We start from the raw sequence: 27,880 nt of genomic DNA, 5'->3' as shown, positions 1-27,880 counted from the left end.
ACGTACTGACAAAGGTTACGGTTGGGACTATATGCCGTTGGAAACATTATTTCTTTAGCTAAAACGCTACTCTGTCATCACTGTAACACCATAGCCCTAGCTGGTTGTATGCTGGGCAGAAGTTATACTGTAGTTGCTTGTATACAGAGAGGGGCGTTGCCTATATGGAGTGACTGCTTAACCAGTATTGGTCCGAGAACCATGATCGTGTTCCAGAGAGCCGCCCCACGTTACAAAATAAGGAACCGTTGCTGCTAAAGCAATGCCATCGCAAACTACTTCATACAGATATCATCGAACCATTAGTTTTAACTATATATAGTACTGTATATTATGTGACCATATTGATCGAAAACAGGAAGTAATGCAGATAAACCCATTCTGGCCCATATACGTGGTGCGACTTGGAGTTGAATTAAATATGCACTCCAGGGAATGAGTGAATGGCTCTGGGTTAATGGGAAGCTGAGAGATTTAAGCCTGTTTAATTGTTTTTTTATGCACTGTGTGTGTGCGTGAGTCAGTGTGCACTAGTGTGTGTTCGCACAGGTAGGGGGCTCATTTCCAGTTTGCTTTAGGCGGCGCCTCTTGGTTTTTCTCTTGAGAAAAGTGAATGTTTCTGCCATCTCTGCCTGCCCCCTTTTCTTTTTCCACCCAGCCTGGGGAGGGGGTTACTTGAAAAAGGAATAGTCGGAGACTAGATTAGGGGTTGGTCTGAACCCGTATAACCTACTCAGAAATGCAGATGATGCGCTGTATGCCGCATGCTGACTTTTTCCCCCGAAGCTGACAGATAATATTTTAAAAAACTGTGAAAAAAATAAAACTGGGAAAATTCTATCTATCGCCATATTGTTGACACAAGGTAATACTCATCAGATTAAATAACAGTGCCAGATGAACTGCATCCACATCAGCATCTGCACCTTTGCTACAGAGTGTTATCTCTGACTCATTGCAGTAAACAAAACATGGTCCATTGGGTCTGCTACCTCTGCATTGCTATCTACTGTGTGTGCGTGCCTGTGTGTGTGCCTGCCTGTGTGTGTGCGTGCCTGTGTGTGTGTGTGTGTGCCTGCCTGTGTGTGTGTGTGTGTGCCTGTGTGTGTGTGTGTGTGCCTGTGTGCGCATGCCTGTGTGTGTGCGCATGCCTGTGTGTGTGCGCATGCCTGTATGTGTGCGCATGCCTGTGTGTGTGCGCATGCCTGTGTGTGTGCGCATGCCTGTGTGTGTGCGCATGCCTGTGTGTGTGTCCATGCCTGTGTGTGTGTGTGGGTGTCTGTTGGAATGAAGGCCTAGTTTCACACTGAAGTTGGTCTAATAGGGGGGCTGGGTGGTGACTGTGGATTGGTACGGTAGACAATCGCTTCAGACTGCTGACGCATTTGTGGCCTCCTTTCCAGATGAGCATCTGCTGATTGAGAGGAGCATCCACACTGGGATGATCAACCCCGGGACTGACTGGCAGGCCATCCAGTACAACGGCCCCACCGCCAGCTTCCAGTACCACATCCGTGTCCTTTGCGACGAGAACTACTACGGCAGCAAGTGCAACAAGCACTGCCGGCCACTGGATAACTACTTCGGCCACTTTGTGTGCGACCAGTTTGGGAACAGGGGATGCATAGAGGGGTGGAAGGGCCCAGACTGTAAAATACGTGAGTATTGGGGGAAGTCGAAGGTGGCTACACAAAATTCCTACGCACTTCACCCAATACGGATGAAACCCTCAAATTAAAGTTGAAAGTCTCCACTTTAAGCACATAGTGATTGCTTTTATTTCAACTGTTCACTGTCCAAATACTTACGGACTGCATTGTATGTGCATTGTAAACATACTGTATGCTAGGGTATTTCATGAGCGTATCCTGGCTAATTGGGGAGGGTCGTGGAGGTGGAGCATTTGGGCCTCACGCACGCCTCTTTGATCATCTTCAGAGATATTACCTTGATTGAACTGAACTGAGACACGGTTGGGGAGAAATAGCATTCCATTTCTCCTCATTTTAATTAATGACAGCATAACCTTAACTAGGAAGAGTGGGTGTTGCCTTAATTTATGCAGATACCTACAATTGCACACAAATTATTTTTGAGGATTTCTCTACATTTGAGTATCTTGCAATTATATTGGAATGCGAGTCATCCAATACACCTGTGCTGCTTGTCACTGTATATAGGCCTCCTAGGGAGCAGAGGTCCATGTTTTTACCCAAATATGTATCCATTATATCGACTGAATTTGAGAATTCTAATGGCTGGAGATTTACATTTTCATACTGATTATGTAATGTCTCTGGCTAAAGAGCTATGGATTTCATGAATCCACTTCATTCTGTTGACTTCAACAGGGCCAATGCATAAAGGTTTGGCACAGGCTTGACCTAGTTAGATCTAGAGGCCGTCTGTAAATGTTACTCTTCTGCTATTGATCTTACAGTGTCAGACCATTCGTACATTTGACTATGCGTAAGAAGGCAGAACACACTGTCAAACATCTTCCAAATTTGATGGCTGTTGATAAATGTATAAACAATATAAATTCCATTAAAGTTAATGGTCTCATCCAAACAGAAAGCCCTTTGAATTAATGATTAGATCAGAAAACGAAAAAGAAACTGCCATAAACAGAACTTAAACGGAGACAAAACTCCAGATACATTTTTGACTTGTATTTGACTTTCTATAACTGCTGCAAGGAAATCAAGGCACTCTTATTTCAATATGACAGTGATAACCTGTGGATATTGTTCTCTGCTATCAACAACCCCCTAAACCCAGCCCCTGCTAAATATTTCCGCTTTGTATCTTCCTTTAAATGTTAGAGGCCATCTTGTCTTGGAAATAAGTAATTCCTATCAGGCTTAAAATAGCTAAAATGGTGCCATACTGGGCACTAGATTTACCCAGCTCTCCATGGAAGGCATCATTTGACCTGATTGCTGTGCAGATATTAAGTAAAATTGTCTCACAGCTAAAATTCTCCCCATTTGATAACATCCCCAAGATGTCTTCCACTGCATTTCAGATGGCATCTTAAACATTGTAAATTTCTTATTATCAACAGGCTGTGTCTCCTCCGCTCTGAGAATAACCATTTCAAACCTTTTCTTAAGAAAAATCACCTTGATTATTCTGTGATAAGTGCATTTATGTGCATATCAAATCCTGTTTTAAGCAAGATTTTTGAGGAAATTGTTTTTAAGCCATAAATGACTTGCCAAGAACAACAGCTTAATGACTGCCCTGGTGAATGTTGTAAATTACCTTCAATTGAGTGTGGATGTGTATTGATTCTTCTCCCTTTCACACTATAGACCACTAAATCTGTCTTGTGTTTCCAAAATGGGTTGGTCTCTGACACAGCACTTAACTGGATTAGTTCCTGTCTGTTAGAGAGAAAATTCTATGTTTTTTTGGGGGTGACCAAACCTCAAGGAAGTTTGACATAACATGCAGAGTTCCACAGGGAACCATTCTGGGACTTTGGCTCTTTGCCCTCTCCATGTTACCCCTGGGTCAGTTAATTAGGCAACACGGTATTAAAGCTTATTTATGCCAATGACACCCAATTCTATATCTCTTTCCTACCTGGTGAAAATGGTGCTGTCCACTCCCTAGAATTGCAGTTTTGAATATGAAACAACAAAAAAGGGTTTGGTCATTGCATCCAGACATTTGCAAAAGGACATTTGCTGGTTTCTAATAGTAATCTCATGTCAAAAATGTGGGTGATATTCTTCATTGGCAACCAGAGTTCTCAGACTTCATAAATTAAGATTATTTCTGAAGTTTGGCCTTTTTTAGTGCATTAGGTTAGATTATTTTAATGCACTGCTCTGCAGTATTCCCAAACATACGTTGGCTTTAACTTGTACAAAATGAAGCAGCCAGAATACAGAGGACATGTTACCCGATCCTCTCAGCCCTGCACTAGTTGTCTGTTAATTTTAGAATAGATTTAAAGATCCTTTACTGGCTTTTAATGCACAACATCATCTGACACCTGCATACATTACTGACATGCTAATAAGATGTGAAATGTCTGAGAGATGTTCTTATGATAACCCAGGCAGAAAGAATGAGATGGCTTGTCAGCACAATGTAAATAAATGGTAAACTAACTGTTCATGCCTTCTCCCCTTCTCTGTTTCCACAGCGATATGCAAGCAGGGCTGTAGCCTTCAGCATGGTGGATGCGACACGCCGGGAGAATGCAAGTAAGTCCGTGTCCTTGTCACAATGCTCACTTCGCATGGCAGCAGTGCCCCTTGTGGGTGGAAGCCCCGGGACACACACGCACGGACAGTCTTGCACAGACAGACAGACAGACAGACACACACACACAGAGACACAGACAGACAGACAGACAGACAGACAGACACGTAGGCGGGCGGACAGACACGCAGGTAGGTGGACAGACGCTCTCATGGGCTCAAATTGACTCCGACTGGCTGCTTCTGGTCTATCCCCCTGATTTACCTGGGCAGACTGCAGAACGCTGTGCTTGCGTGTCTACCTGCCTGCAGAACACTGTGCCTGCGTGTCTACCTGCCTGCCTGCACACAGCTCATTTCTGTTCCTATGGTTCTGTTTGTGTTTTTATTTATGCGTTTGCATGAGCAAGTGATTGCTTGCTGCGTCAGGGTGTGTGCTCATTTGTGAACTCATGACTGTGCATACCTGCATGCATGTGTGCATGTATTTGTACTTGTCTCAACAAGGCAGAGATTCCCTTAAAACACCTTTATTGACAAGGGTGTTGTATTTAGGGGGCAGCCTGTAGCCTAGTGGTTAAGGTACATGACTGGGACCTGGAAGGTTGGTAGTTCAAACCCTAGTGTAACCACAATAAGATGCATGCAGCTGTTGGACCCTTGAGCAAGGCCCTTAACTCTGTATTGCTCCAGGGGGGGATTGTCCCCTGCTTTAGTCAACTATACATTGCTTTGGATAAAAGTCATGCTAAATAATGTCATGATTTTCTCCCATGCATAGCATTCTTTGCATTCACATTCCCGAGTAGCTGTATTTTGCATGTGATTTGTAAGAAAGTGGTACACTTGAGATGGGGGCGGGGGGCATTCTTAATCGCTCCCAGCCCCCCCCGTCTCCTCATCCCCCGCGGGGTCCGGTCTGCATCCAGTGGCCATTGTTCCCCTTCCTGTCCCTCGGTCTCCGCAGACTGTTTTCTGCGCCGTGTTTCCTGTCCAGAAGTGACGCGCAGACCCTCCCCCCACCCCCTCCTTGGCACTTCCTGTCTCCTGCCTGTTTTGGCTGGGGAGACCCCCGTTCGTGCGAACTGCGGAGGACTGCGAGATCACCCTTTTAGCGCCCCCTGTTGTGGGCCAGAATATTTTTGATCAGTGGTTTTCAAACGGTGTGCTGTGTGGCAAGGTCAGGTTTGCCTTGGAATTTTGAAGGACATTTAGCCATAATCACTGATTTATAACTTCTGGATTCTTATTTATTCAGTTTGGTTGAAAGAAATGATCTTGATGATGATCTCGATTTCTACTGAGGCATACAGATGGTAGTGTTTGGCACCAACAGCATTAATCGATGGACCCAACCTGCCTTGTGTCAAGAGTCCAGGCTGGTGGCGGTGGTGTAATGGTGTGGGGAACGTTTTCTTGGCACTCTTTGGGCCCGTTAATACCAATCAATCATTGCTTGAATACCACAACCTATTTGAATATTATTGCTGGCTAAGTGCATCCCTTCATGGCCACAATATCTTCCAATGGCTACATCCAGCATGATAATTCACCATGTCATAAAGCATGTCAAACTAGTTTCATGAACATGACAATGAGTTCAATGTTCTTTGGTGGCCTTCCCAGTCAATGGATGTGAATCCAATAGAACACCTTTGGTATGTGGTAGAACTGGAGATTTGCAGCAAGAATGTGCAGATGACAAATCTGCAGAAATTGTGTGATGCAATCATGTTAACATGGAACAGAATCTCAAAAGAATATTTTCAACATCTTATGGAATTCATGCCACAAAGAATTGAGGATCTTTTGAGAGCAAATGGAGGCCCTACCCAGTATTAGTATAGTGTTTCTAATACAGTGCTCACTGAGAGTATGTTAACACTGATGATGATTCTATGTTGTGCAATCCATTTCTGTATGTATGTTTTTCATAAATGATTTGCGTGTGCGTGTGTGTGTGTGCGCGTGCGCGCAGAGGTCGCGTTAACGTAGAATTCTGTGTTTTTTGCTCAGAGAAAGAGCCAAAAATTACGAAAATAAATTTAAGTTACGGATATGACCCAAATGTGAACTACTGAAAGATAATTACTCCAGATTTGTTTTCTGTGCGTGCCATCTTTGTATTGTAGCCAGTTAAAATATAAAAAAAATGACTGGGCGAGGTAAAAAAGAAGGCTTAGTATTACTGCAGTAAGGTTGCCCTCTGTAAAAAGTGCATTCTGACTTACTTCCTCCCCAACTGTCTGCCAATGGGAGGCTAAGCTAGAATTAAAAAACTACACATTTCATGCCCGCTGTGGCAATGTTGCTATATGTGATTGTCTATGCCAGCACTGTGATGATGATTGCCTGTCTAATTTAAATGAGTCTGTATCTACTTGTTAATCATCAATCAAGCGTGATGTAACCTATGTGCAATATGGTGCAAATCTCATTGCGGACCCCAAACGCTCAGTTTGGAGGCTGGGACAGTTACAAATTACTGCTTACAAACATTCCGTATATAGGAATAACAGAAGCCGTTTCTACATGCCTAATGTATGCATTCTAGTTAAACTTTAACAGCAAGTAGGGATATAGTAAAATCATTGTGCCGCTACCTCAACACAAGTCGTTCATAGGTTACCGAAGCAATTGACTCTAGGAAATCCCCCCCAAAAAAAACAGCCAGACACACCTCAGTCACTCTGCAGGTTGTCAGAGGTTGCGTATTTGTGAAACGTGTCACAGCAAAATTTTAGTGGAATTTCCTCTTAAATCTGGCACCTGTATTCCATGGATGCAGAGGCAGATGTCTGGTTGTTTCCTGTTAAATAGGAAATGACACAATCACCCCCACCTCCTTCCCTAGTCCACCTCAGTTGAGCATGCCAACCCATTTTATTTCAGCCCCAACGAGAGGGTGTGGCTGCCACAATTCCACAGGTGTGGATGAAAGGGCGGAATCCGTTGGCTCAAGGCCTACCTGAAATTGGCTTCCGCTGGGAGTTTGCCTTGCCCTCCAATTGCAAACCAGATGAGAACATTCTATAGGAAATGGCGCAGCTGTCGACGCATCTGTACCATTTATGTGCTAACTCTCCCCAAGTTTCAAGTAGTGAAACCTGGAATTACCATTTCATACCATTTCCATTCCACCATTTTGTAAATGGAACTACTTGACCACTGAATCTCATCTTGTCTTGTGTTTGGAGGGGTTTTCAAAATGGTGCTGATCAGTTGCCTTGCTTTTTCATAGGTGTAAGTATGGGTGGCAGGGGCAGTTCTGCGACGAGTGCAGCCCCTACCCAGGCTGCGTTCATGGGACCTGTGTCGAGCCCTGGCGCTGCGACTGCAACAAGAACTGGGGGGGCCTGCTGTGTGACAAGGGTAAGACGACCCCCCACCTCCTAAATCAGTCTCCTCACCCTTCTGCCTCAAACCTGGCCTCATTCCTGCTGCTAGTAGGGCCAAAGGTAGAGCTGGCTTGGTGTTGCCTAAAGCAGACTTCCTCACCTTTTTGAAGGCACAATGTCCTGGAAGGGAGTTGGGACTATTATTGGAATGTATCCAACATGGATATGTAACAGGTGAGAAATTGCCCGAGTCCGAGGTGGGATTTGAACCCCAGCCTCTCACTTGTCCAAATTATTTGTTGAACGAACGCATTACCAGTCAGCTAAAGACGAACTCGCCCCTAGCCAAGGGCAACAACGTTCTTTTGAATTTGAGGGTTACGTCATCGGGGAGTGTTGCCGCGATAACCTGCTACCAGCCTTCGCTTTCACTGCACCATCCGTGCTTACTAGCGAACTAGCTGAGCTAACCATGCTACACTCACCCCCCTTTGACTTCCCCTCCATGTGAAACTCCGCAGCAACCATTTTTTTTTATTTATTTATTTTTACTCCCGCTACTTAATCAACACACTCAAACTGGTCTTTAATAGTGTCTGGATTGCACACACTGTAATCATGTTCGAGCCCATAGTCTTGGTTTTCACAAAAGTGTAAGGCTCAGTCCTGCCAATGTGTTAGTACGACAGCCAATGAGGGCCATCTCCCAACAAGGCAAGCTGTTCAAAATAGACTTAAGTATTTTAAATGTATTCAACGTGTGTTAATGTATTATGTTTAAATGTTGTTAGATGTGGCCTGCCTACCTTGGGGTGCTTTTGCAGGAAGTGTCTGTCTTTCAATATTCCATCTCTACACTGAGTACCCTTACTCTGTGTCCTCACTGTGCGATTTGGTTGACCATTTGCAAGAAGTCCATTTGTTTTCTATGAAGCTGGGTGACGACCAGTGGCTTGATTAACTGGGCGACTGCCTTCCTATCAGCTTCAATCATTCTGGCCCTTCTCCTCTGACGTCTCTCATTAAGAATGCGTTTTTGCTCACAGAACTGCTGCTTGCTGGATGGTTTTTGTTTTTTGCACCATTCTCTGCAAACTCTAGAGAATGTTGTGCATGAAAATCACAGGAGATCAGCAGTTTCTGAGATACTCAAACCACCCTCTCTGGCACCAACATTGTCAAAGTCACTTAGATCACATTTCTTCCCCGTTCTGACATTGGTCTGAACAACAGCTGAACCTCTTGACCACGTCTGCTTACTTTTATTTGAACCCCGGCTTCTCACTTGTCCAAATTATTTGTTGAACGAACGCGTTACCAGTCAGCTAAAGACGAACTCGCCCCTAGCCAAGGGCAACAACGTTCTTTTGAATTTGAGGGTTACGTCATCGGGGAGTGTTGCCGCGATAACCTGCTACCAGCCTTCGCTTTCACTGCACCATCCGTGCTTACTAGCGAACTAGCTGAGCTAACCATGCTACACTCACCCCCCTTTGACTTCCCCTCCATGTGAAACTCAGAATAATTGCCTGAGTCTGAGGTGGGATTTGAACCCCGGCCTCTCACTTGCCCAAATATTTGTTGAACGAACGCGTTACCAGTCAGCTAAAGACAAACTCGCCCCTAGCCAAGGGCAACAACGTTCTTTTGAATTTGAGGGTTACGTCATCGGGGAGTGTTGCCGCGATAACCTGCTACCAGCCTTCGCTTTCACTGCACCATCCGTGCTTACTAACGAACTAGCTGAGCTAACCATGCTACAGATGCATAGATTTTTCGAAATGAGTGTACTGTGTGCTAGCCAGACCCGGGTCAAATACGTAAATGTTTTGGATTCCGATACTTTTCTATGCTTTACTTGTTCTGGTGTATTGGAACCTATGCAATGGTTGGCTAAATTACATCAGGCAAGATCGATTGAGCACAGAAACATATTTGAGTCCTAAACAATTACGTATTTGCACTGGCACTGGCTTACTGCACTGATAAGCGCTTGGCCTGAATAACATGTTGCTTTACCTCCAGATCTGAACTACTGCGGGACACACCACCCCTGTACCAATGGAGGCACCTGCCTGAATACGGAGCCAGATCAGTACCACTGCTCCTGTCCTGACGGGTACACAGGCAAGAACTGCGAGATCGGTGAGTGGGCGCAGCTGTGGACATGCCAGGCTTCACTCTGTCACTTGTACACCATTTGTCGGCCGCTTGAGCAGTTTGGTTCAATTTGGGGGCATGGGGTTGTGGGGAGGAGCTGGCTCTGGGTAGGGTCTGGGCAGCCTGTAGGCTAGTTTCTGGGACCTGGAAGGTTGGTGTTTCAAGCCTTGATGTAGCTACGATAAGATCCATGCAGGTGTTGGGTCCTTGAGCAATGCCCTTAACCTCACGTTGCTCCAGGGGGTATTGTTCCCTGCTTAGTCTAATCAACTGTAAGTGGTTTTGGATAAAAGCATCTGCTAAATAACTCAAATGTAACCAAACACTGGGTGTGCTGTGACTGATCAGACCTGAATCAAATACTTAATTTGCTTCCTTTTCTGTGTCCGGGTTTTTACTCAGTGCAGTTAGACGGCTAAATATGTAATCCTGCTTTGTGGTACCGACCTCTGGTCCATGTCTGTCTGTAATGTAATGTCTGAAATGGCGCCTCTCTTTGTTTTTTCCACACACAGCCAAGCACGCATGCACTTCCGACCCGTGTGCCAACGCGGGCACCTGCCACGATGTGCCGTCAGGGTTCCAGTGCTACTGCGCCCCTAGGTGGGGCGGCCCCACCTGTGCCGAAGGTGAGCCCCCCTCACAGAGACCCTCGTTCAGCCCCTGTTGGTCTTGATTTGAGGTCTCTGGAGCAAGGGATGTTTCCCTTCAGAGCTGCGTAGCATGGATGCCAGCATCACAGAGGGCTGTGTAACCTGAGCGCTGGCATGCTGGCATAAACCTGCCACTTCACATGAGATGATCTGCTGTCAACAGTGACCCTGCCCGCCTTGCTAAGTGGTGCTGTGGGCGTCTGAACCCCTGAATTCTCATGCATGTACTGTATGTACACGCATACACACACACACACCAAACCTGGGTCAATTTTGTAATTGCACCAGACAAGATCAGTGGAGCACACCAAAGTACACACACACACACACACACACACACCCACATGCACCCCTCACACATACCGTATTCACAAACACGCACTCTATGGTGTGATACTACACAATACCATCTAACAAGGCAATGCCACCAAACATGGGGTACCCTCGTCTCCACAGTAGCCTTCTGATGTGTGGGTGTCTTCTTTCCAAGGCTCCAGATATTCCTTTCTCTCCTTGACCCCCATGTACTCCACCTCTCTATACTCCATATACTTCACCCATTTTATAGCATTTCACCTCTCCTTCAGCCTTAGTCAACACACTCAAACTGGTCTTTAATAGTGTCTGGATTGCACACACTGTAATCATGTTCGAGCTCATAGTCTTGGTTTTCACAAAAGTGTAAGGCTCAGTCCTGCCAATGTGTTAGTACGACAGCCAATGAGGGCCATCTCCCAACAAGGCAAGCTGTTCAAAATAGACTTAAGTATTTTAAATGTATTCAACGTGTGTTAATGTATTATGTTTAAATGTTGTTAGATGTGGCCTGCCTACCTTGGGGTGCTTTTGCAGGAAGTGTCTGTCTTTCAATATTCCATCTCTACACTGAGTACCCTTACTCTGTGTCCTCACTGTGCGATTTGGTTGACCATTTGCAAGAAGTCCATTTGTTTTCTATGAAGCTGGGTGACGACCAGTGGCTTGATTAACTGGGCGACTGCCTTCCTATCAGCTTCAATCATTCTGGCCCTTCTCCTCTGACGTCTCTCATTAAGAATGCGTTTTTGCTCACAGAACTGCTGCTTGCTGGATGGTTTTTGTTTTTTGCACCATTCTCTGCAAACTCTAGAGAATGTTGTGCATGAAAATCACAGGAGATCAGCAGTTTCTGAGATACTCAAACCACCCTCTCTGGCACCAACATTGTCAAAGTCACTTAGATCACATTTCTTCCCCGTTCTGACATTGGTCTGAACAACAGCTGAACCTCTTGACCACGTCTGCTTACTTTTATGTATTTAGTTTCTGGCCCATGATTTGCCGGATTAAATATTTGCATTAACAAGCTGGTGTACAGGTTTACCTAATATATTGCTCATTGAGTCTATATATTGGCAGTCTGAGGGTTGCCAGTTCAATCCTGCCCTGGGATGTGTCGAAGTGTCCCTGAGCAAGACACCTAACCCCTAAATGCTCCTGATGAGCTGGTCAATGCCTTCCATGGCAGCCAATCGCCATTGGTGTGTGAGTGTGTGTATGAATGGGTGAATGAGAAGCACATATGTACAGCGCTTTGGATAAAGGTGCTACAGTGGGGCAAAAAAGTATTTAGTCAGCCACCAATTGTGCAAGTTCTCACACTTAAAAAGATGAGAGGCCTGTAATTTTCATCATAGGTATACCTCAACTATGAGAGACAAAATGAGAAAAAAAAAATCCAGAAAATCACATTGTCTGATTTTTAAAGAATTTATTTACAAATTATGGTGGAAAATAAGTATTTGGTCAATAACATAAGTTAATCTCAATACTTTGTTATATACCCTTTGTTGGCAATGACAGAGGTCAAATGTTTTCTGTAAGTCTTCACAAGGTTTTCACACACTGTTGCTGGTATTTTGGCCCATTCCTCCATACAGATCTCTAGAGCAGTGATGTTTTGGGGCTGTCGCTGGGCAACACGGACTTTCAACTCCCTCCAAAGATTTTCTATGGGGTTGAGATCTGGAGACTGGCTAGGCCACTCCAGGACCTTGAAATGCTTCTTACGAAGCCACTCCTTCGTTGCCCGGGCGGTGTGTTTGGGATCATTGTCATGCTGAAAGACCCAGCCATGTTTCATCTTCAATGCCCTTGCTGATGGAAGGAGGTTTTCACTCAAAATCTCACGATACATGGCCTCATTCATTCTTTCCTTTACACGGATCAGTCGTCCTGGTCCCTTTGCAGAAAACCAGCCCCAAAGCATGATGTTTCCACCCCCATGCTTCACAGTAGGTATGGTGTTCTTGGGATGCAACTCAGCATTCTTTCTCCTCCAAACACGACAAGTTGAGTTTTTACCAAAAAGTTCTATTTTGGTTTCATCTGACCATATAACATTCTCCCAATCCTCTTCTGGATCATCCAAATGCTCTCTAGCAAACTTCAGACGGGCCTGGACATGTACTGGCTTAAGCAGAGGGACACGTCTGGCACTGCAGGATTTGAGTCCCTGGCGGCGTAGTGTGTTACTGATGGTAGCCTTTGTTACTTTGGTCCCAGCTCTCTGCAGGTCATTCACTAGGTCCCCCCGTGTGGTTCTGGGATTTTTGCTCACCGTTCTTGTGATCATTTTGACCCCACGGGGTGAGATCTTGCGTGGAGCCCCAGATCGAGGGAGATTATCAGTGGTCTTGTATGTCTTCAATTTTCTAATAATTGCAGGTCTACAATTTTGTTTCTGGTGTCCTTTGACAGCTCTTTGGTCTTGGCCATAGTGGAGTTTGGAGTGTGACTGTTTGAGGTTGTGGACAGGTGTCTTTTATACTGATAACGAGTTCAAACAGGTGCCATTAATACAGGTAACGAGTGGAGGACAGAGGAGCCTCTTCAAGAAGAAGTTACAGGTCTGTGAGAGCCAGAAATCTTGCTTGTTTGTAGGTGACCAAATACTTATTTTACCGAGGAATTTACCAATTAATTCATTAAAAATCCTACAATGTGATTTCCTGGATTCTTTCCCCCCATTCTGTCTCTAATAGTTGAAGTGTACCTATGATGAAAATTACAGGCCTCTCTCATCTTTTTAAGTGGGAGAACTTGCACAATTGGTGGCTGACTAAATACTTTTTTGCCCCACTGTATATAAATGCAGACATTCACCATTACTATATTGAGAAATATAGATATCGCTAGTTAGCTAGTGTGAGTCTGCAAGAGATTTATTTGATCCCCATTTGCTGCAGCAACTATTCTTCCAGGGGTCCACAAAGAACAGAAAACAGAATTAAATGACATGCCTACAAACATACAGGCATACATGCATAAAATAAAAATGGAATTATAGACACATCATTTAATTCTGTTTTCTGTTCTTTGTGGACCCCTGGAAGAATAAGGTAAAGAAGATCAGGTAAATAGCATCTTAAATTTAAAATATAATCAGTCATTACAATTAATCTGTCACCAATATATTCATCATTCATTACCGACTACAAGTACAGGGATTCTAGTAGCTTGCTAGCGAGATGGTAATAACAAATAATAATCATCAGTCTCTCATGACATATAACTATAGACTAGGATAGGCTATGTGTCAAAGAATATGCGTTTCATACACGTTGTTATGCCTTTATTTCCCTATTAAAAAATGAAGCTGCACGAGATCACTAAGAGGAAACAACGGTAAGCTCTTGCCCCTTCCTCAGCCGAGTCCACTTGAGCAACTCATCAACCAAGTTGCTCACTGTGTTACACAGGGTTAGGCTAATCTACTAGGCTAAACACTACTGTAGAAATGCACACTGATTGCATTGTGAATGGCGTGTCAGCCATACTGTCCAGCTAAAAGGTGCTAAAATCAGATTCCACTGAGCATACGCGAGTGTTTATGTGCATTTGTGTGTGTGTCTATGTGCCTGTGTTTGCATATGGCTGTGTGTGTAGGGTTGCGTGCGTGAGTGAGAGCATGCACGTTTCGAGTGCTAAGCAACATGATCTGTGTGTTTTGTGTTTCAGACTTGGACGAGTGTGCGTCCAAACCTTGCGCCCAGGGTGGAACCTGCATTGATGTTGAGAATGGGTTTGAGTGCCACTGCCCCCCACAGTGGACGGGGAAGACCTGTCAGATAGGTAAGAGGTGTGAATTGGATGGAGGGGGGGGGTTGTAAAGTGCAACCTGACTGCACAATGTTTCGGCTGTTCAGTCATATGCCTGTGATGGGACGGCCTGCATTGTGTATGTGCGCGCGTGTGCATCTGTGTGTGTGTTTGTGCATGCACATGTGTGTGCGTGCTCGTGCTGTGTCCCCTCCCTGTCATAGTAAGTCTGTGGTGTCACAGATTCCTAATTTGATCAGGCAGTATGGGTAAAGCTGGATATTATCGGTAACCCGATCCAGGTAAGTAGAGTAAATCTATAAATAATACATACCCTGGCAACTACTATTCACAGGAGTAAATTTAAACCGAAAGGGTGTGTGCATCAGGGGTGGGGGAGGTTTATATTTGACTACAGACGGGGTATGAGGAGTGTTACCATTTTTACATTTGTATTTATTTTTTGGCCCCCCGCCCCGCACCATAGCCACAGTCATAGTGCGGTATATTAAGGAAGGCGAGCCAGAGTGTTGTCCTGTAAACAAGACCGAACAGAGGCCTTGTCTCTCGCTGAGAGGAAAAATAGCCGGGTCTGTCTCCCCTTCGCCTCTCGGGCAGTACCTGAACGAGGGTGTCACATTTCCCCTCCTCCCCACACCCAGAGGACAGGTGTGCCCGCGGGAGAGCCAATTTGTGAGCTGCTGGGCCCTCATGAATATTTTAGGTCCCAGATGAACATGTTGTCCTTCTTGTGGTCAGGAGTGTTGCAGGATTCTCTTTAATTCTGCTGTAAACTAGCTCCAGTGACCACGTCTGCCATTGGCTAAGGGCCAAGAGGTACAGGGCACCACCTGGGGCCCTTTTGAATGAGATTATGTCCATTTGATAATGTTCTGTGCCTGAGCCCGCTGTTAATTGGATGCTGCTGGAGTAAGGGGGGTGTGGCTTCGTCTTGTTTGGTGAGCTTACTGCAGGCTCCTATCTCAGGGGTTCCTGGTGTTGGGTCTCATTGTCTCGTCTCTCTCTACCTCTCTCTCTCGCATTCTCTTCCTCTCAATCTCTCTCCCTGTATTCTCCATTTCACAGATGTTGATGAGTGCAGGAAGCCTTGCAAAAATGCTTTCTCTTGCAAAAACTTGATTGGTGGATATTACTGTGACTGCTTTCGCGGATGGGCGGGACAGAACTGTGACATCAGTCAGTATCAGCTGTGGTTATGGTGCTCTCTTCTCTCATAAGCCTTTATCAGCCGTGTCATCTGTCTGCTTGTACCAACCACCACTTTTTCTCCTTTAGTGAAAAAACCCTAAAGGCAGCACTCTCTGCACAACTTGTATTTTTTTTGCATGACGAAACAGAAGACATCTAAAGGATGGGAAATGTACATTTGCACTACTCAAAGTTTACAACAGGGTCTCCGCTGTGTGCTTTGTATATACTTAACAAAATCACTCTGTGTGCCGCATGGAAATTAACCCCACGTCTTGCAGTGTCTGCTGAGGCTGTCTGAAAATGCGTAACTGCATGTCTGTTTCTTTCTGCATTTTGGACTAATTCTGTTTTTGACTGTGGGCCACCTACCTCCTGGATCGCCATTAAAATTAACCCTATGTAGCTTTTGCCTGCAATTTATTGCCTGATTGATTGTATCTGACCTTTTGTATTTATATTAATATTTTTATTTGTTACTGTAGATGTGAATGGTTGCCGTGGACAATGTCAGAATGGAGCCACGTGTAAGGTAGGATTCCTTCCCTTCCTCAGAACTGAACAAGTAGACCATCCTTACCTTCCTCATGGCTGAGCAAGTAGACCACCCTTACCTTCCCAGAGCTGAGCAAGTAGACCATCCTTACCTTCCCCAGAGCTGAACAAGTAGACCATCCTTACCTTCCACATGGCTGAGCAAGTATACCACCCTTACCTTCTTCAGAGCTGAACAACTAGACCATCCTTACCTTCCCCAGAGCTGAACAAGTAGACCATCCTTGGTTGAGGTCCTTGAGGGTCTCTCTTCATCGGTCTCTAAACAGCCTTGCAAAGTGTTTGGGTCAGGGAGTCCTTTGACTGGCAGCGACTGGTGGGGGTATTGACCAGGGGCTGTATTTCTCTCTCTCTCTCTCACTCTGCAGGAGGGGCCCAGGGGACACCACTGCCTCTGCCCACCAGGGTTCATGGGTAAACGGTGCGAGATTCGGTGGAACCAGTGCGACAGCCGGCCCTGCAGGAACGGGGGCCACTGCCGCCTGCTGCAGGAAGGATACGTGTGCGAGTGCCAGGCGGAGTTCACTGGGCCTGCCTGCGAGGTGAGAGGGGAGCGTACTGACACAAGCCCTCCATAATGGTGCAGGGTACAGTTTGTCACACGTTTGGGGGAGCACATTTCCTAAAGCTTAGCGGGTAACCGCCATTTTTATAAATGGTTCTGATGCATGAGGATTGCTGATCGGTGGCCAGGCTTGTTGAGTCACCATCCAGGCTAAAAATACAACCCATTCCATCTTGAATGAGGTAACTTGGGATACGCTAGCATGGAACCCTCTGTCCTTGTTTGGCAAATAGGCAAAATCACTGAATTGTCTTTTTTTTTTCTTTTTTTTTTATCCAGCAGATAAAATGGTTGTAACTCTAACCCTGAATACAGGCTTCAGGCATTTGTCAGTTAGCAGTTCAGTTTTGACCTTCATTTAACTGTATATATTAATATTATGCCTTTATTCTGAGCTGTGTACTTGGGTGAGACAATTAAAATGACAGAAAGCTCATTTATACAGTGGCTGTACTTCAAAGCAATCGCTTTGCAAAGTCGTGTAGGTGAATAGGTACTTCTTCTTGGGGAAAAAACACTAGAAACTTCTTTCTCAGACACACCACTGAAAGGATTGTGTATTTGTTTGCACAGGTGAAGAGAATACTGGACCCCTGCAACCCCAGCCCCTGTCAGAACGGGGCGTCCTGCCACAGCTTGTCCGAGGACTATTACTGCGCCTGCACGGAGGGGTACGAGGGGAAGGACTGCTCCCAGCCGAAGCACCGCTGCAGCTCCTCCTCCTGCGAGGGTATGCCCCATGATTGGCCTGCAGTGCTGTCACATGACGTATCGGCAGTCATACTGCTCCAATCACAAAGGGTCCCGTGATTCAGTTTTGCATGTTTTTTGTTTTTTTTGACAGTGATTGACAGCTGCACCATCGCTGTGGAGACCAACAGCTCGGGTGAGGTGCATCACGTCGCGTCCAGCGTCTGCGGCCCCCACGGGCGCTGCGTCAGCGAGCCTGCCGGAAACTTCTCCTGCGTCTGCCAGCCGGGCTTCACCGGGTCATACTGCCACGAGAGTACGTCCTCCATCGGCGCTCTGGTCTCGTGGCCTTCCTACTCCTCCTGCTCTCTTAATCATATCAGTCTCTCCCCTTCTCTCTCAGATGTGAACGATTGCGCGGCCTTCCCCTGCCGGAACGGTGGCACCTGCGTCGACGGGGTCAACTCCTTCCAGTGCGTGTGTCTCGAGGGCTGGGAGGGCCGGCTGTGCAACCTCAGTAAGTGTAACCTCTGACCCCTGACCCCTGAACCCCTCCACTCACTCCCCTTTCTGATGGCCCCCTTCTCTTTTTTCCCCCTCACTCGTTAGATGTGAACGAGTGCAGCCGTAACCCCTGTAAAAATGGCGGGCACTGCATGGACCTGTTCAACGACTTCTACTGTGACTGCGCCAATGGCTGGAAGGGCAAGACCTGCCATTCGAGTGAGTGTCCACTTCCCTTGTGCCAAATTGTAGAAGGGCCAGACTGGTCGAAGGTGACAGTAATGCAAATAACTATGCATTACAACTGTGGTATGCAGAAGAGCATCTCTGCACACACAACGCGTCAAACCTCTAAGTGGATAGGCTACAGCAGCAGGCTTAAGTCCAAAAAATAAGTAATGAATACCTAATAAAGTGCTCACTGAGTGTATGTATGTACTGTATATCCCTGTGATGTTGTTATGAATGTCACAGTGTGTGCCTGTGTTTGGGAATGCATGATCGGTGTTGTGTGCAGCTGACTCATATTTTGGTGCGTGCGTGTATTTCAATTAATTTGTGTTTTGTATGCATGTGTCTACGCTTGGTCAGGGGAGAACCAGTGTGATGCCAGTACATGTCGAAATGGGGGGACCTGTTATGACCATGGGGATGCCTTCCACTGCACCTGTCCCCCAGGGTGGGGGGGCAGCACCTGCAACACAGGTGAGTCTTACCTGCCTGGGAGGGGAGGGGCTTCAGCGGCTAGAGCAGGAGATATGGTCCCTTTGTACCGTAAATAGATTATTCACACTTACAGTATATGAATATAACATATGAATGCATTGTTGATGCACATGGGAACCAAATGGCTTTAAAAAAATGAATGTTTAATGTTAATGTTTTACTTATGTTTATGTCCCTCTGAGAACCCTCCTTGTGAACTAACCTGCGTGCGTTTGCACCTGTGTGCATGTGACTATATTACAAGCCATGAAAATAAATAATTGGATCAATTGTCAACTTCAGGTATTCTTTAGTCATTCCCGCCTCCTGTTCCAGTTTAGAATACATGTGATGTTGGCTTGGTAAATATTACATTAGCTAATGCCAGCTAGCCTTTCTTTGTGTCAATATTGGACCCATCAAGTACCAAGTAAAATGAATACCATAACCTTACTTTAGCTTTACAATGGAGTGTGACGGCTTACCCTCTGTTGATTAGTTTTGCTCACAGTCTGTCTTGCTGAAGTACCTTCCTAGCTAACAATGTTGAATGATCATCTCCCACTAAATTAACACAGGATTTCTATTAAATGATAGTTGAAGGAGATATGTTATTGAAATAAAGTAACAAGTCATATTACCTTGCACTATCTTCTTACCAGGCCTGTAAAGTGCCAGGGATGTGCTGTCTCTGAATAATTAATAAAATCGAAAGTATGTAAATGTATTAATTCTCCCTCTCTTCTGAATTTCAGCCAAAACCAGTCCATGTACATCAGGCCCCTGTGAAAATGGGGGCACCTGTGTGGGAGGGGGTGACTCCTTCACCTGTATCTGCAAGGATGGCTGGGAGGGGTCTACCTGTGGGCAGAGTAAGACTACACTACCCATGATCCCCCACCCCTACAGAAACTTTCCTACTCGGCATGAGTTTAAAACTCTTTTCTGCCCTCTTAGACTATTACGATGGCTACTTCTTTTCCTGTTAGCATACAACTTGTTTGTGCAAGTAGTGAACAAAAAATAGAAACATTGTCATTCATGGTGTGTTACCATGATTGGGCTACTACCTTCTCTGGGGCTGCTCCTGCCCCAGGTTGAGATGGAACTGTCGTGCTGTGCACTTCATTTCAAATAATGCATCACAGTCTTGGAGTGTTGCAGAAGTTCTCCTCCCTCTGTTGCTCTTTGGCAATCACATATTTCCTTCATAGCTCCTACCAATTGGTCCCCATCAATCACCCTTCTTTCAAAGTCACTGAGGTCTCCTCTTAAAGTTATGCTAACCATAATTATAGGCATACAGCATTGTTAAACATGACCCTATGCTTGGGGTCATGTTATTTGATGGATGAGACGTACCTGTGTGGTAGCCTTTGCTTTGCGTATACATGTTTCTCAGGTTTTGATGCTTTCTTTCTATATTCACTACCAGTGAATGGAATCTTACATATGGTGCTCTTACCAAAGTGTTTTATATGATATGACAGGATATTGCTGAGAGTATTGCAGTGAGAACAAGTGATAGAAGAATTGGGTTTATTGAACCGCAAAACGGGGGGTATAATCAAATTTTAATGGCAGCTCAAGTAATTGTGTTTTAATGTCTTCTTTCCTTTCTCTACAGACACCAATGACTGTAACCCTCACCCCTGGTAAGTGAAGCTTGGATTTAATGGCTACTACTGTAATCATTTTCACTGCAAAAACCAAGAAATAAGTCCATTTTAGTTGTCTATTTCTAAAATCCATTACTTTTTTGCTAAATTAGACAAAAGTTTTGCCAATGAGGTGAGAGTTTGACTCATTTCAGGATTTGCCAATTGGGTCAGAATTTCTCTTGACTAGCAAACTGTAAAATGTTTCTTTAGGTTTCAGTAGAAAACTAAAACACTGAAGATTTTGCAGTGTTGCTGTCTGATGTTCTAAATGGTTGCTGTCCCTCCTATAATGACTTGAGAATGAGGGCATCTTGTTGAGTGCTGGTGGGTGGAGTTGGGTGGGCTGTTTCTTCAGCAAGATGCTTCTTCTCTCCTCTGCAGCTACAATGGCGGTATCTGTGTGGATGGGGTCAACTGGTTCCGCTGCGAGTGTGCACCAGGATTTGCCGGGCCAGACTGTCGTATCAGTGAGTACCTGTTTTTGTTCTGGATGCTTCCTATCCAATCACATTCATTCTTCAATTACCAATGGTGTGCAAGTAAGGCAGTTTTTTCATCAAATGAGTAGGGAGCTACTGTCAGTCCATCAGTCTTCATGCTTTGCATAAAATTCTAAGTATCCACTGAAACATGGAAGTGAACTGCCTTAATGAAAAACAGCCCTGCCTTAACTAATTTTGGATTCGAAATCCCACGTCCAACAGCGGCAAATGGTTTAAGATGTCATTGAGTCGTTATCCAATTGAATATTTAGGTCATTATTAACCTAATTGTTTTGTCATGGTATTGCGAAACTATGACTCTTGCATGTGTGTTTGTCTGCTTTTCGACATTTATAAGTAGACTAGCGGCTATTTAGAGTATTTCAATTCAACAAACTACTGCACAGTGGAAGAATACATTTACTGTGAGGCATAGTTCCATTAAAAATAGATTCATTTAGATTTTGTCTTGTCTTTCTTTTGTGAAATTTTGAAAGATAAATGTGGTAACCGCTGTACAATATAAAATGGTTTATACAAAGGTTCCGCTTCGTGTCGTGCCTAACCACCTAATATCCTAATATCCACGATATACCACAGGTTCTTGTTCCATAATGCTAGGTATCTCAGTATCTGCTAGGAGCCCATTCACGTTGGTATCTTTGAAGCTCAATATCTCAAAACCACTCAGAATACAGATAGAACCTTATAATTATAAAAGGTCACGAGTTGGTGAGGAGCTGGCCAGTGGATTTGACTGGGTAAACCCCCCCTCCCCTTCTGGCGCTATGCAGGAATTGGTTGATCTTTGTGCAGCAGTCCCTTGTATATTGACACAAGGTTGTCTTCACCTTAGACATTGACGAATGCCAGTCATCACCCTGCGCTTACGGGGCCACCTGTGTGGATGAGATCAACAGGTTCCGCTGCGTCTGCCCGCTGGGATTGGCTGGCCCTCGCTGCCAGGAGTGTGAGTACCACCCAGAAGGCGGGGCCTAGGCATGGGACAGGGCCATGTGACAGGCCAATCATAAATGTATTCTTATCACTACCGAGTGGAACCTCCCGCTCCTATTGGTTGGAGGAATTGAACCTACTGGGTCTGCTGGTTTTTGTTTTCAAAATCAATTTCCAGTTGAGACCCAGGTAACCAGGTGAGGCGAGTTGACTGTATAATAAACTGCTTTAATTGATTAGTGTAGAGTAACAACAAAAACCAGCAGAGCAAAGCTCTCCAGGACCAGGGTTGGAGACCACTAACATAGAGCATCCAAGTCAAGCAGAGAAGTGTACTCCTGTGAATTATGCACAGTCAAATAGAAATAAAGTAGTGTGTAAGTACAACAGATACACATGAGAACAGTGTGTCTGAGCACTGGTCAATGTGTGACCAGCCGGCAATGTGTCATTCAGTTGTAGGAGTGGGGAAGGCCTGTGACTACGTTGGACTACAATTTCCCCATGGGACACGGTGGGAGGAGGAGTGCAACGCCTGCCAGTGCATCAATGGCAACGTGGGCTGTACCAAAGTAAGTGCCGCTCCATTACATTACAATTTATTTAGCAGACGTACAAAAAAGTGCATATCAAGGTTATTGGAACAAACTACAGAACAGGTTGGATAAGCTACAATTCACAGAGAATCAGTTGTACAGCCATGAACATTATTTCCAGAACACATGGCAAATGGGCCAAGTCAGTTAGGAATTAGGACAGTAACTACAGTAGCTCCCACACACCCCTCCCCAATCACTGCCATCTTATTAAGTGCTGGCATTGCTTTTAGAATTTAAAATATGGCATTCTCGTGTGTGTGAGACCTTTTCTGCTTCTGCCACACAGGTGTTGTGCGGGAATCGACTGTGCCTCCTCCAGGGGGCGCCATTCCAGGATGGTAGCAGTTGCCCTGGGGGGCAGGAGTGTCTCAGCCACGCCTTCCTCACCTGCTTTTCCCCTCCCTGCGGCCAGTGGGGTGTCTGCTCCTCGCCCGACCCCCTGTCCACCATCCACACCAGGTGCAAGCCAAACAACGGTTACCTGGACGACCAGTGTGCCAGGATCACGCTCGTGTTCAACAGGGACAAAGTGCCGCCGGTGAGCTCTACGGTCATCCCCTATGGGATATTAATCAGGGAAATGCCAGACTGTGTAGCTAAAGGTCAGCTTATAGTTAGGTGATGGATGATCGCTACATTGTCACCAACATTCTATTATCGCTCGACTTGGAGCTCAAGACTTTGAGGCTAGATGATGACACATTGCTAAAGATAATTACAGATAAGAACAACCTTTGAGTCAGCGATGGGGTTAAAGTTCAATACAATTTATGTCTCATCGATGGGCACAGTGAGGATAGCAATCAAATTGTCAACCATTTTAGTATGAACTAAAAGTCAATGCGACGACCATAATGATAATCGCTGGTGGCAACGATCACACATTCACAAACTATAAACTGGCCTTAAGGTTTTACATCAGGGGTCGGCTATTAAGTTTGGCTTCTGTGCTGGATTCCCTGTGTCCCCGACTCGGCCCATGTCTTGAGCCTCTGTCTGGATTCTGGATTCTGGGTTCTTGGTTCTTGGTTTTGGTGGCTCAGTTTTGTCTCTCGGTGTGTATTGGCTACAGGGAACCACTGTTGAGAACATCTGCTCTGAGCTGCGTTATCTGCCCACGGCTCGAACCCTAGCCCGTGAACGGACCCTCCTCTTGCTGTGTGACCTGTCCCAATCCAACCGGGATGCCGTGGAGTTGGCAATCGTAAGTCCTTGCCACACCGACCAACACTCTGGGCAAACCGTATATCAGTCTAAATTTCAGCATAGGAATGCAGAACTTGTTTTGGAGTATCCAGTACTGTGTCAAGCTTGGTGAACTCTCCAAAGATCTCTCATTCCACTAAGTCAGGGTTATTCAGTCTTAGCCAGGGCCAGTGTGGGTGTAGGCTTTTTTTTTTTGTAGGCTTTTGTTCCAAGTTGTGCATGGTTAATTCCTGTGTCTAACTGCTTGGTTGGAATAAAAGCCTGCACCCACATTTTCTGGGGAACTCATTGTTGACATTGTTTTTTTGGAAAAATAAAGTTCAGACTGAATCTGTGATCTGACATGGGCACATTACCTACACATCTACACCCCCCACTTCACCCCTGCTGTTGAAGTATATGACTGTTTTGGGGCTGCACTGGCATGCTAAACCCCTCCGCTTTACCCCCTCCCCCCCACTCTAGTCCTTCCTACAGGATGTGCCAGACTCGAGCCTCATTCAGGAGGCTGCCAGTACAATGGTCAACGCTCTGTCCAAACGCCATAACAGCACTGTCATGGTGGCTGTCGTCAAGGTCAAAGTGGAGACGCGAAGTGGAGTCGTGTCCCCATCACTGGGTGAGTGAAGGCCTTGTGAGCCAATCCCTCCTCACTGGTGGGAGGGGATTAGTTTTGGCTCTATTTCCTCTCCCTCTCTTAGTCTCTATAATTGCAGAAAGGGTTTGATGAACCTAGCCGAGAAAGGTAAAACAACTTTGGTTCACCTTGTCTTCACTAGTGTTCTACTGTCTAGATCTCCTTTGGTTCTATGTAAACCATGATGGTTTTAATGTCTGGGAGGCCATCTTGGCTCAGTTGTCATGACTGGGCTATTTGTCATGAGTGAGTAAAAGCCAACCCTCAGTCATGCATTGCTGGTGTAACTCTACCTCTCCCGCGCTCTCTCTCTCTACCTCCCTCTCTCCCTCCCTCTCCCTTCTCTCTCTCCCTGGTAGACCCCCTCGTGCCCACACTGTGTGCCCTGTTTGTTGCCTTGTGGGTACTGTGCCTGGCCCTCTGCCTGTGGTGGACGCGGAAACGGAGAAAAGCGCGAGAACGAGGTCGGGTGCCAGTCGCGGAGAGCGTCAACAACCAGTGGGAGGCGCTGCGTCCCGTCGGCCAGCGGCACAAGGACAACAGGGACGTTCAGTACGAGTGCAGGAAGCTCATGCTCTCCCCAAACAGGACTTGCGATGAGGGGGAGGAGGAGGAGGAAGAGGAGGAGGGCCCTGCAGGTGGCCAAATGGAGGTGGACAAGTGCCACTCTGGCAAACACCTCTCTAAAACCTCGTCACCGGCCAAAGCAGGGGTTGTCTACACCATCAGCACCCCCCTGAAACTACTGCCCCACCGGACGGTCTACAGCCCCAAGGACAACCGGTGTAAAAACCTAGAAACCGTCGCCTAAGGCCGGGATGTCAGAACTCGTATGAGCTGGCAAGATGGGAGACGAGAAGGAGACCCAAACTAAAACCTTTCTATGTTATTTCCAAAAAAAGCAGAGAAATTAAATTTAAAAACTTTTTTTTGGTCTACATCATTTCAGGGCACGGTGATGACGCAGAGGTGATGACTGTTTTTGATACTCATACACTGACTTTGCTCCGCTGTTGGACGCACATCACGTGAGACGGTGTGCCGTCAAAAAAAAGAATACGTGGCATGGAAATGGGAGGAAAGGAGGATAATTTTTTGTTTGTGGGCCATGATGGTTTTCATTTAGGAGAGGGTCCCAGCCCCACTCGAGGGCATGTACTTGTGGGGCAATCCCCGAAAGACTTGCGGCACAAACGCCGACCTTCAAGGACCAATCAGCCGGCAGCTCTCACCTCCTGGGCGGTGCCATGCTGCCCTCAATCTAGTTTCTATCCGGCAGGACCCCCTGCCTCCATAGTGGCCTTTCACCTTTTTGTTGTCTTCTCAATGTTTGCAAAAAATTGCAGTATTTCTGTTGGTTGCAAGTGCCTTCAGTCCCTTGTTTTTCCTATTGTAAGCATTCAGATAAAGGGAAAGCCTCCACGTAGATTACCATATCACCGCAAAGGTATTTGATTGAGAAAAATTTAAAATAAAAATAAATAAATAAATAAAAAGTATATGTGTATATATGTACATAATAAAGGAGCCGCTGTGTATATTTGAATTTGGTAACTTAAGACAGGTCACACCTTTTTTATTATTATTGTTATAATTATTGGTTTTTATTATTTCATTGTTTTGTTTTTTTACAATGCCATCCTTTTTTTATTTATGCCGGTTGACAAAGGCATGTTTTATAGCAAATAAATTGTACAGCGCCTCTCCCCCACCCCCAGAGCATTAATATAATCCATGAACATCCTATTTCTTTTCGTTTAATTTTTATTTTTTTAAAGAAATGTCATACTTAATTATTGTGTGATGTATGCTGAAGTGTCTGTTTATAAGTTTGCTGTCCCAGTTCTTGGGGAAAATCCTGTGGCGCTCCTCAGAAAGATGTGGCGCTGTGTGGCCACTCCTACTTTAGTTTTTGAACATTACAATGTCAAATGACGTCACAACCAACACATCTGTGAGCCCACTTTTGTTTGCATTTGGCTTTAAACTGAACGAAGGGAACCCATTTCTGTTTGCATTATTTTTTGTGCTGTTCCAGAACTAGGGCTGACCAGAGACATCTATAAGTTAAAACAAAATGTTTTACCTCAGAGGTAGCAGTAGTTTGATAGAATTTTGGTTGTGCATTTTCTTTTAAATGTTTGTCTTGGACAGCATCCCATTTCAGTATTTGGGACAATGCAAAATAAGAAGAATAATTCAGAAAATAAAATGAGCTGGTTAAACATGCTGAACTGTAAAAAAGATTTTCAGTATGGAGCTGTATGTTCGAAAAATATCGATATGCACAAATTGATCATGCAAAGCCATTTGGTTTGTTTAGTGGAATTTTGTTTGTTCTTAAAAAATAAACCAACATATTAAAAACCATTAATTTCATTTCTATGTCCTTCAGAAGTGTTCTTTCAGCTGCTGTTCAGGACAATGGGAGATGACAAGCAAGCTGAAGAGACTACGAGCAATGGTGAAAAGTGATTCACACTGACCTCAGATTTACCCCCAGTGATATTACTATTAATGTTCCTAATAACTACTGTTCCCAACTCATCTCTTTCCAAATTAATCAAAGCATTTATTTTCTAAAAAATAGTAATGTACCTGTGAGTTTTGGGAAAGCAAGTCAATGGAATTGTTTACAGCATTGAAGAGACACATTCATAAAATTATACCCTTGCCATTGTGGTAAAAAAGTGCTGCAGCTGGAGTTAAGGACGATGGTAGATCAATACAGGAGCTTCAGCCTGATACAGACCAGCCAATGGGAGGCCTGTTCCCATTTCCTGCTGTGGGCTGATTAGAAATTGTCCAATCGCAGTCGCCCTCATCTTTGTGGCTTCATCCACTCTGAATATTTAATGCGAATGTTTATGACTCGCTAGTGCTGGGTGATGCCCGTCTCCCCTGGGTGCTCTAGAAACTAATGCACCAAGCTGGTGGTGCTGTACAGGCTTCTATCTTGCATGTGGTCGGATGGAGAGTGCTTGAGACAAGGAGTGATTAGCATGGAGGGTCAAGGTCAAATTAAGGTTCTGAATGGTTTTTTTCCATGACTGTAAACAGTACTGAGTGATGTACCTTTGTGTGAAAATGAAATTGCCTTATATTATATAAACAGATTAACAGATTGTCCTGTTGTGGTTTGGGTTTTGTAAAAGGGAAGGCTCCTCCCCTGTTCTCAGTACAGAGACGAACCCCGGGCTATAAAATTCTGGCCATGACTGGGTGTGGTTGGGAATATGACTAAGCAGGATTACTGAGTTAGCTGGATAAGTACACAAAGTAAAACCCAGAATCCTTTCAAATGGGAACAAATGGGAAAAATTGTTTTTCAGGGTTTTACTTATCCGGCTAACTCAGTAATCCTGCTTTATGATACAGTATACAGGTGCATCTCAAAGAATTAGAATATCGTGGAAAAGTTAAACTTTCATCTATTCTAGATTCATTACACATGAAGTGAAATATTTCAAGCCTTTATTTGCTTTAATCTTGGCGATTACAGAAAATCCAGTATCTCAAAATATTAGAATATTACATAAGACCAATCAAAAGAAGGATTTATAATACAGAAATTTCGACCTTCTGAAAAGTAAGTTAATTTATGCACTCAAAAGGGCTGGCTGTTTGCAGAGTGCTGTATCAAAGCATATTCATGGAAAGTT

The 27,880-nt window shown here is 45.0% G+C and overlaps 1 protein-coding gene across 3 annotated transcripts in view; it reads left to right on the top strand.

Moving 5' to 3' along the window:
• The window catches only part of LOC133128132 (protein jagged-2-like), a 44,007-nt gene extending 17,419 nt beyond the window's left edge, over positions 1 to 26,588 (top strand). For 2 of the 3 annotated variants that reach the window (XM_061241435.1, XM_061241436.1), the window contains exons 4-26: positions 1,404 to 1,658; positions 4,160 to 4,220; positions 7,459 to 7,589; positions 9,581 to 9,700; positions 10,231 to 10,344; positions 14,368 to 14,481; positions 15,535 to 15,645; positions 16,143 to 16,189; positions 16,581 to 16,754; positions 17,351 to 17,507; positions 17,622 to 17,783; positions 17,871 to 17,984; positions 18,077 to 18,190; positions 18,563 to 18,676; positions 19,432 to 19,548; positions 20,304 to 20,331; positions 20,719 to 20,804; positions 21,676 to 21,789; positions 22,233 to 22,348; positions 22,662 to 22,913; positions 23,448 to 23,579; positions 24,047 to 24,200; positions 24,578 to 26,588. In XM_061241435.1, coding sequence (XP_061097419.1) covers positions 1,404 to 1,658; positions 4,160 to 4,220; positions 7,459 to 7,589; positions 9,581 to 9,700; positions 10,231 to 10,344; positions 14,368 to 14,481; positions 15,535 to 15,645; positions 16,143 to 16,189; positions 16,581 to 16,754; positions 17,351 to 17,507; positions 17,622 to 17,783; positions 17,871 to 17,984; positions 18,077 to 18,190; positions 18,563 to 18,676; positions 19,432 to 19,548; positions 20,304 to 20,331; positions 20,719 to 20,804; positions 21,676 to 21,789; positions 22,233 to 22,348; positions 22,662 to 22,913; positions 23,448 to 23,579; positions 24,047 to 24,200; positions 24,578 to 25,029 — 3,239 coding nt within the window. In that variant the 3' untranslated portion in view covers positions 25,030 to 26,588. The remainder of the gene's footprint in view (positions 1 to 1,403; positions 1,659 to 4,159; positions 4,221 to 7,458; positions 7,590 to 9,580; positions 9,701 to 10,230; positions 10,345 to 14,367; positions 14,482 to 15,534; positions 15,646 to 16,142; positions 16,190 to 16,580; positions 16,755 to 17,350; positions 17,508 to 17,621; positions 17,784 to 17,870; positions 17,985 to 18,076; positions 18,191 to 18,562; positions 18,677 to 19,431; positions 19,549 to 20,303; positions 20,332 to 20,718; positions 20,805 to 21,675; positions 21,790 to 22,232; positions 22,349 to 22,661; positions 22,914 to 23,447; positions 23,580 to 24,046; positions 24,201 to 24,577) is intronic. The other variant, XM_061241437.1, reaches the window with a different exon arrangement.
• Positions 26,589 to 27,880: the final 1,292 nt, after the last annotated feature.

Source organism: Conger conger, chromosome 5 (assembly GCF_963514075.1).
Source record: "Conger conger chromosome 5, fConCon1.1, whole genome shotgun sequence".
Taxonomy (NCBI): Eukaryota; Metazoa; Chordata; class Actinopteri; order Anguilliformes; family Congridae; genus Conger; species Conger conger.
The sequence above is the reverse complement of the archived record's forward strand: the minus strand, read 5'-3'. Positions and strand labels throughout refer to the sequence as shown.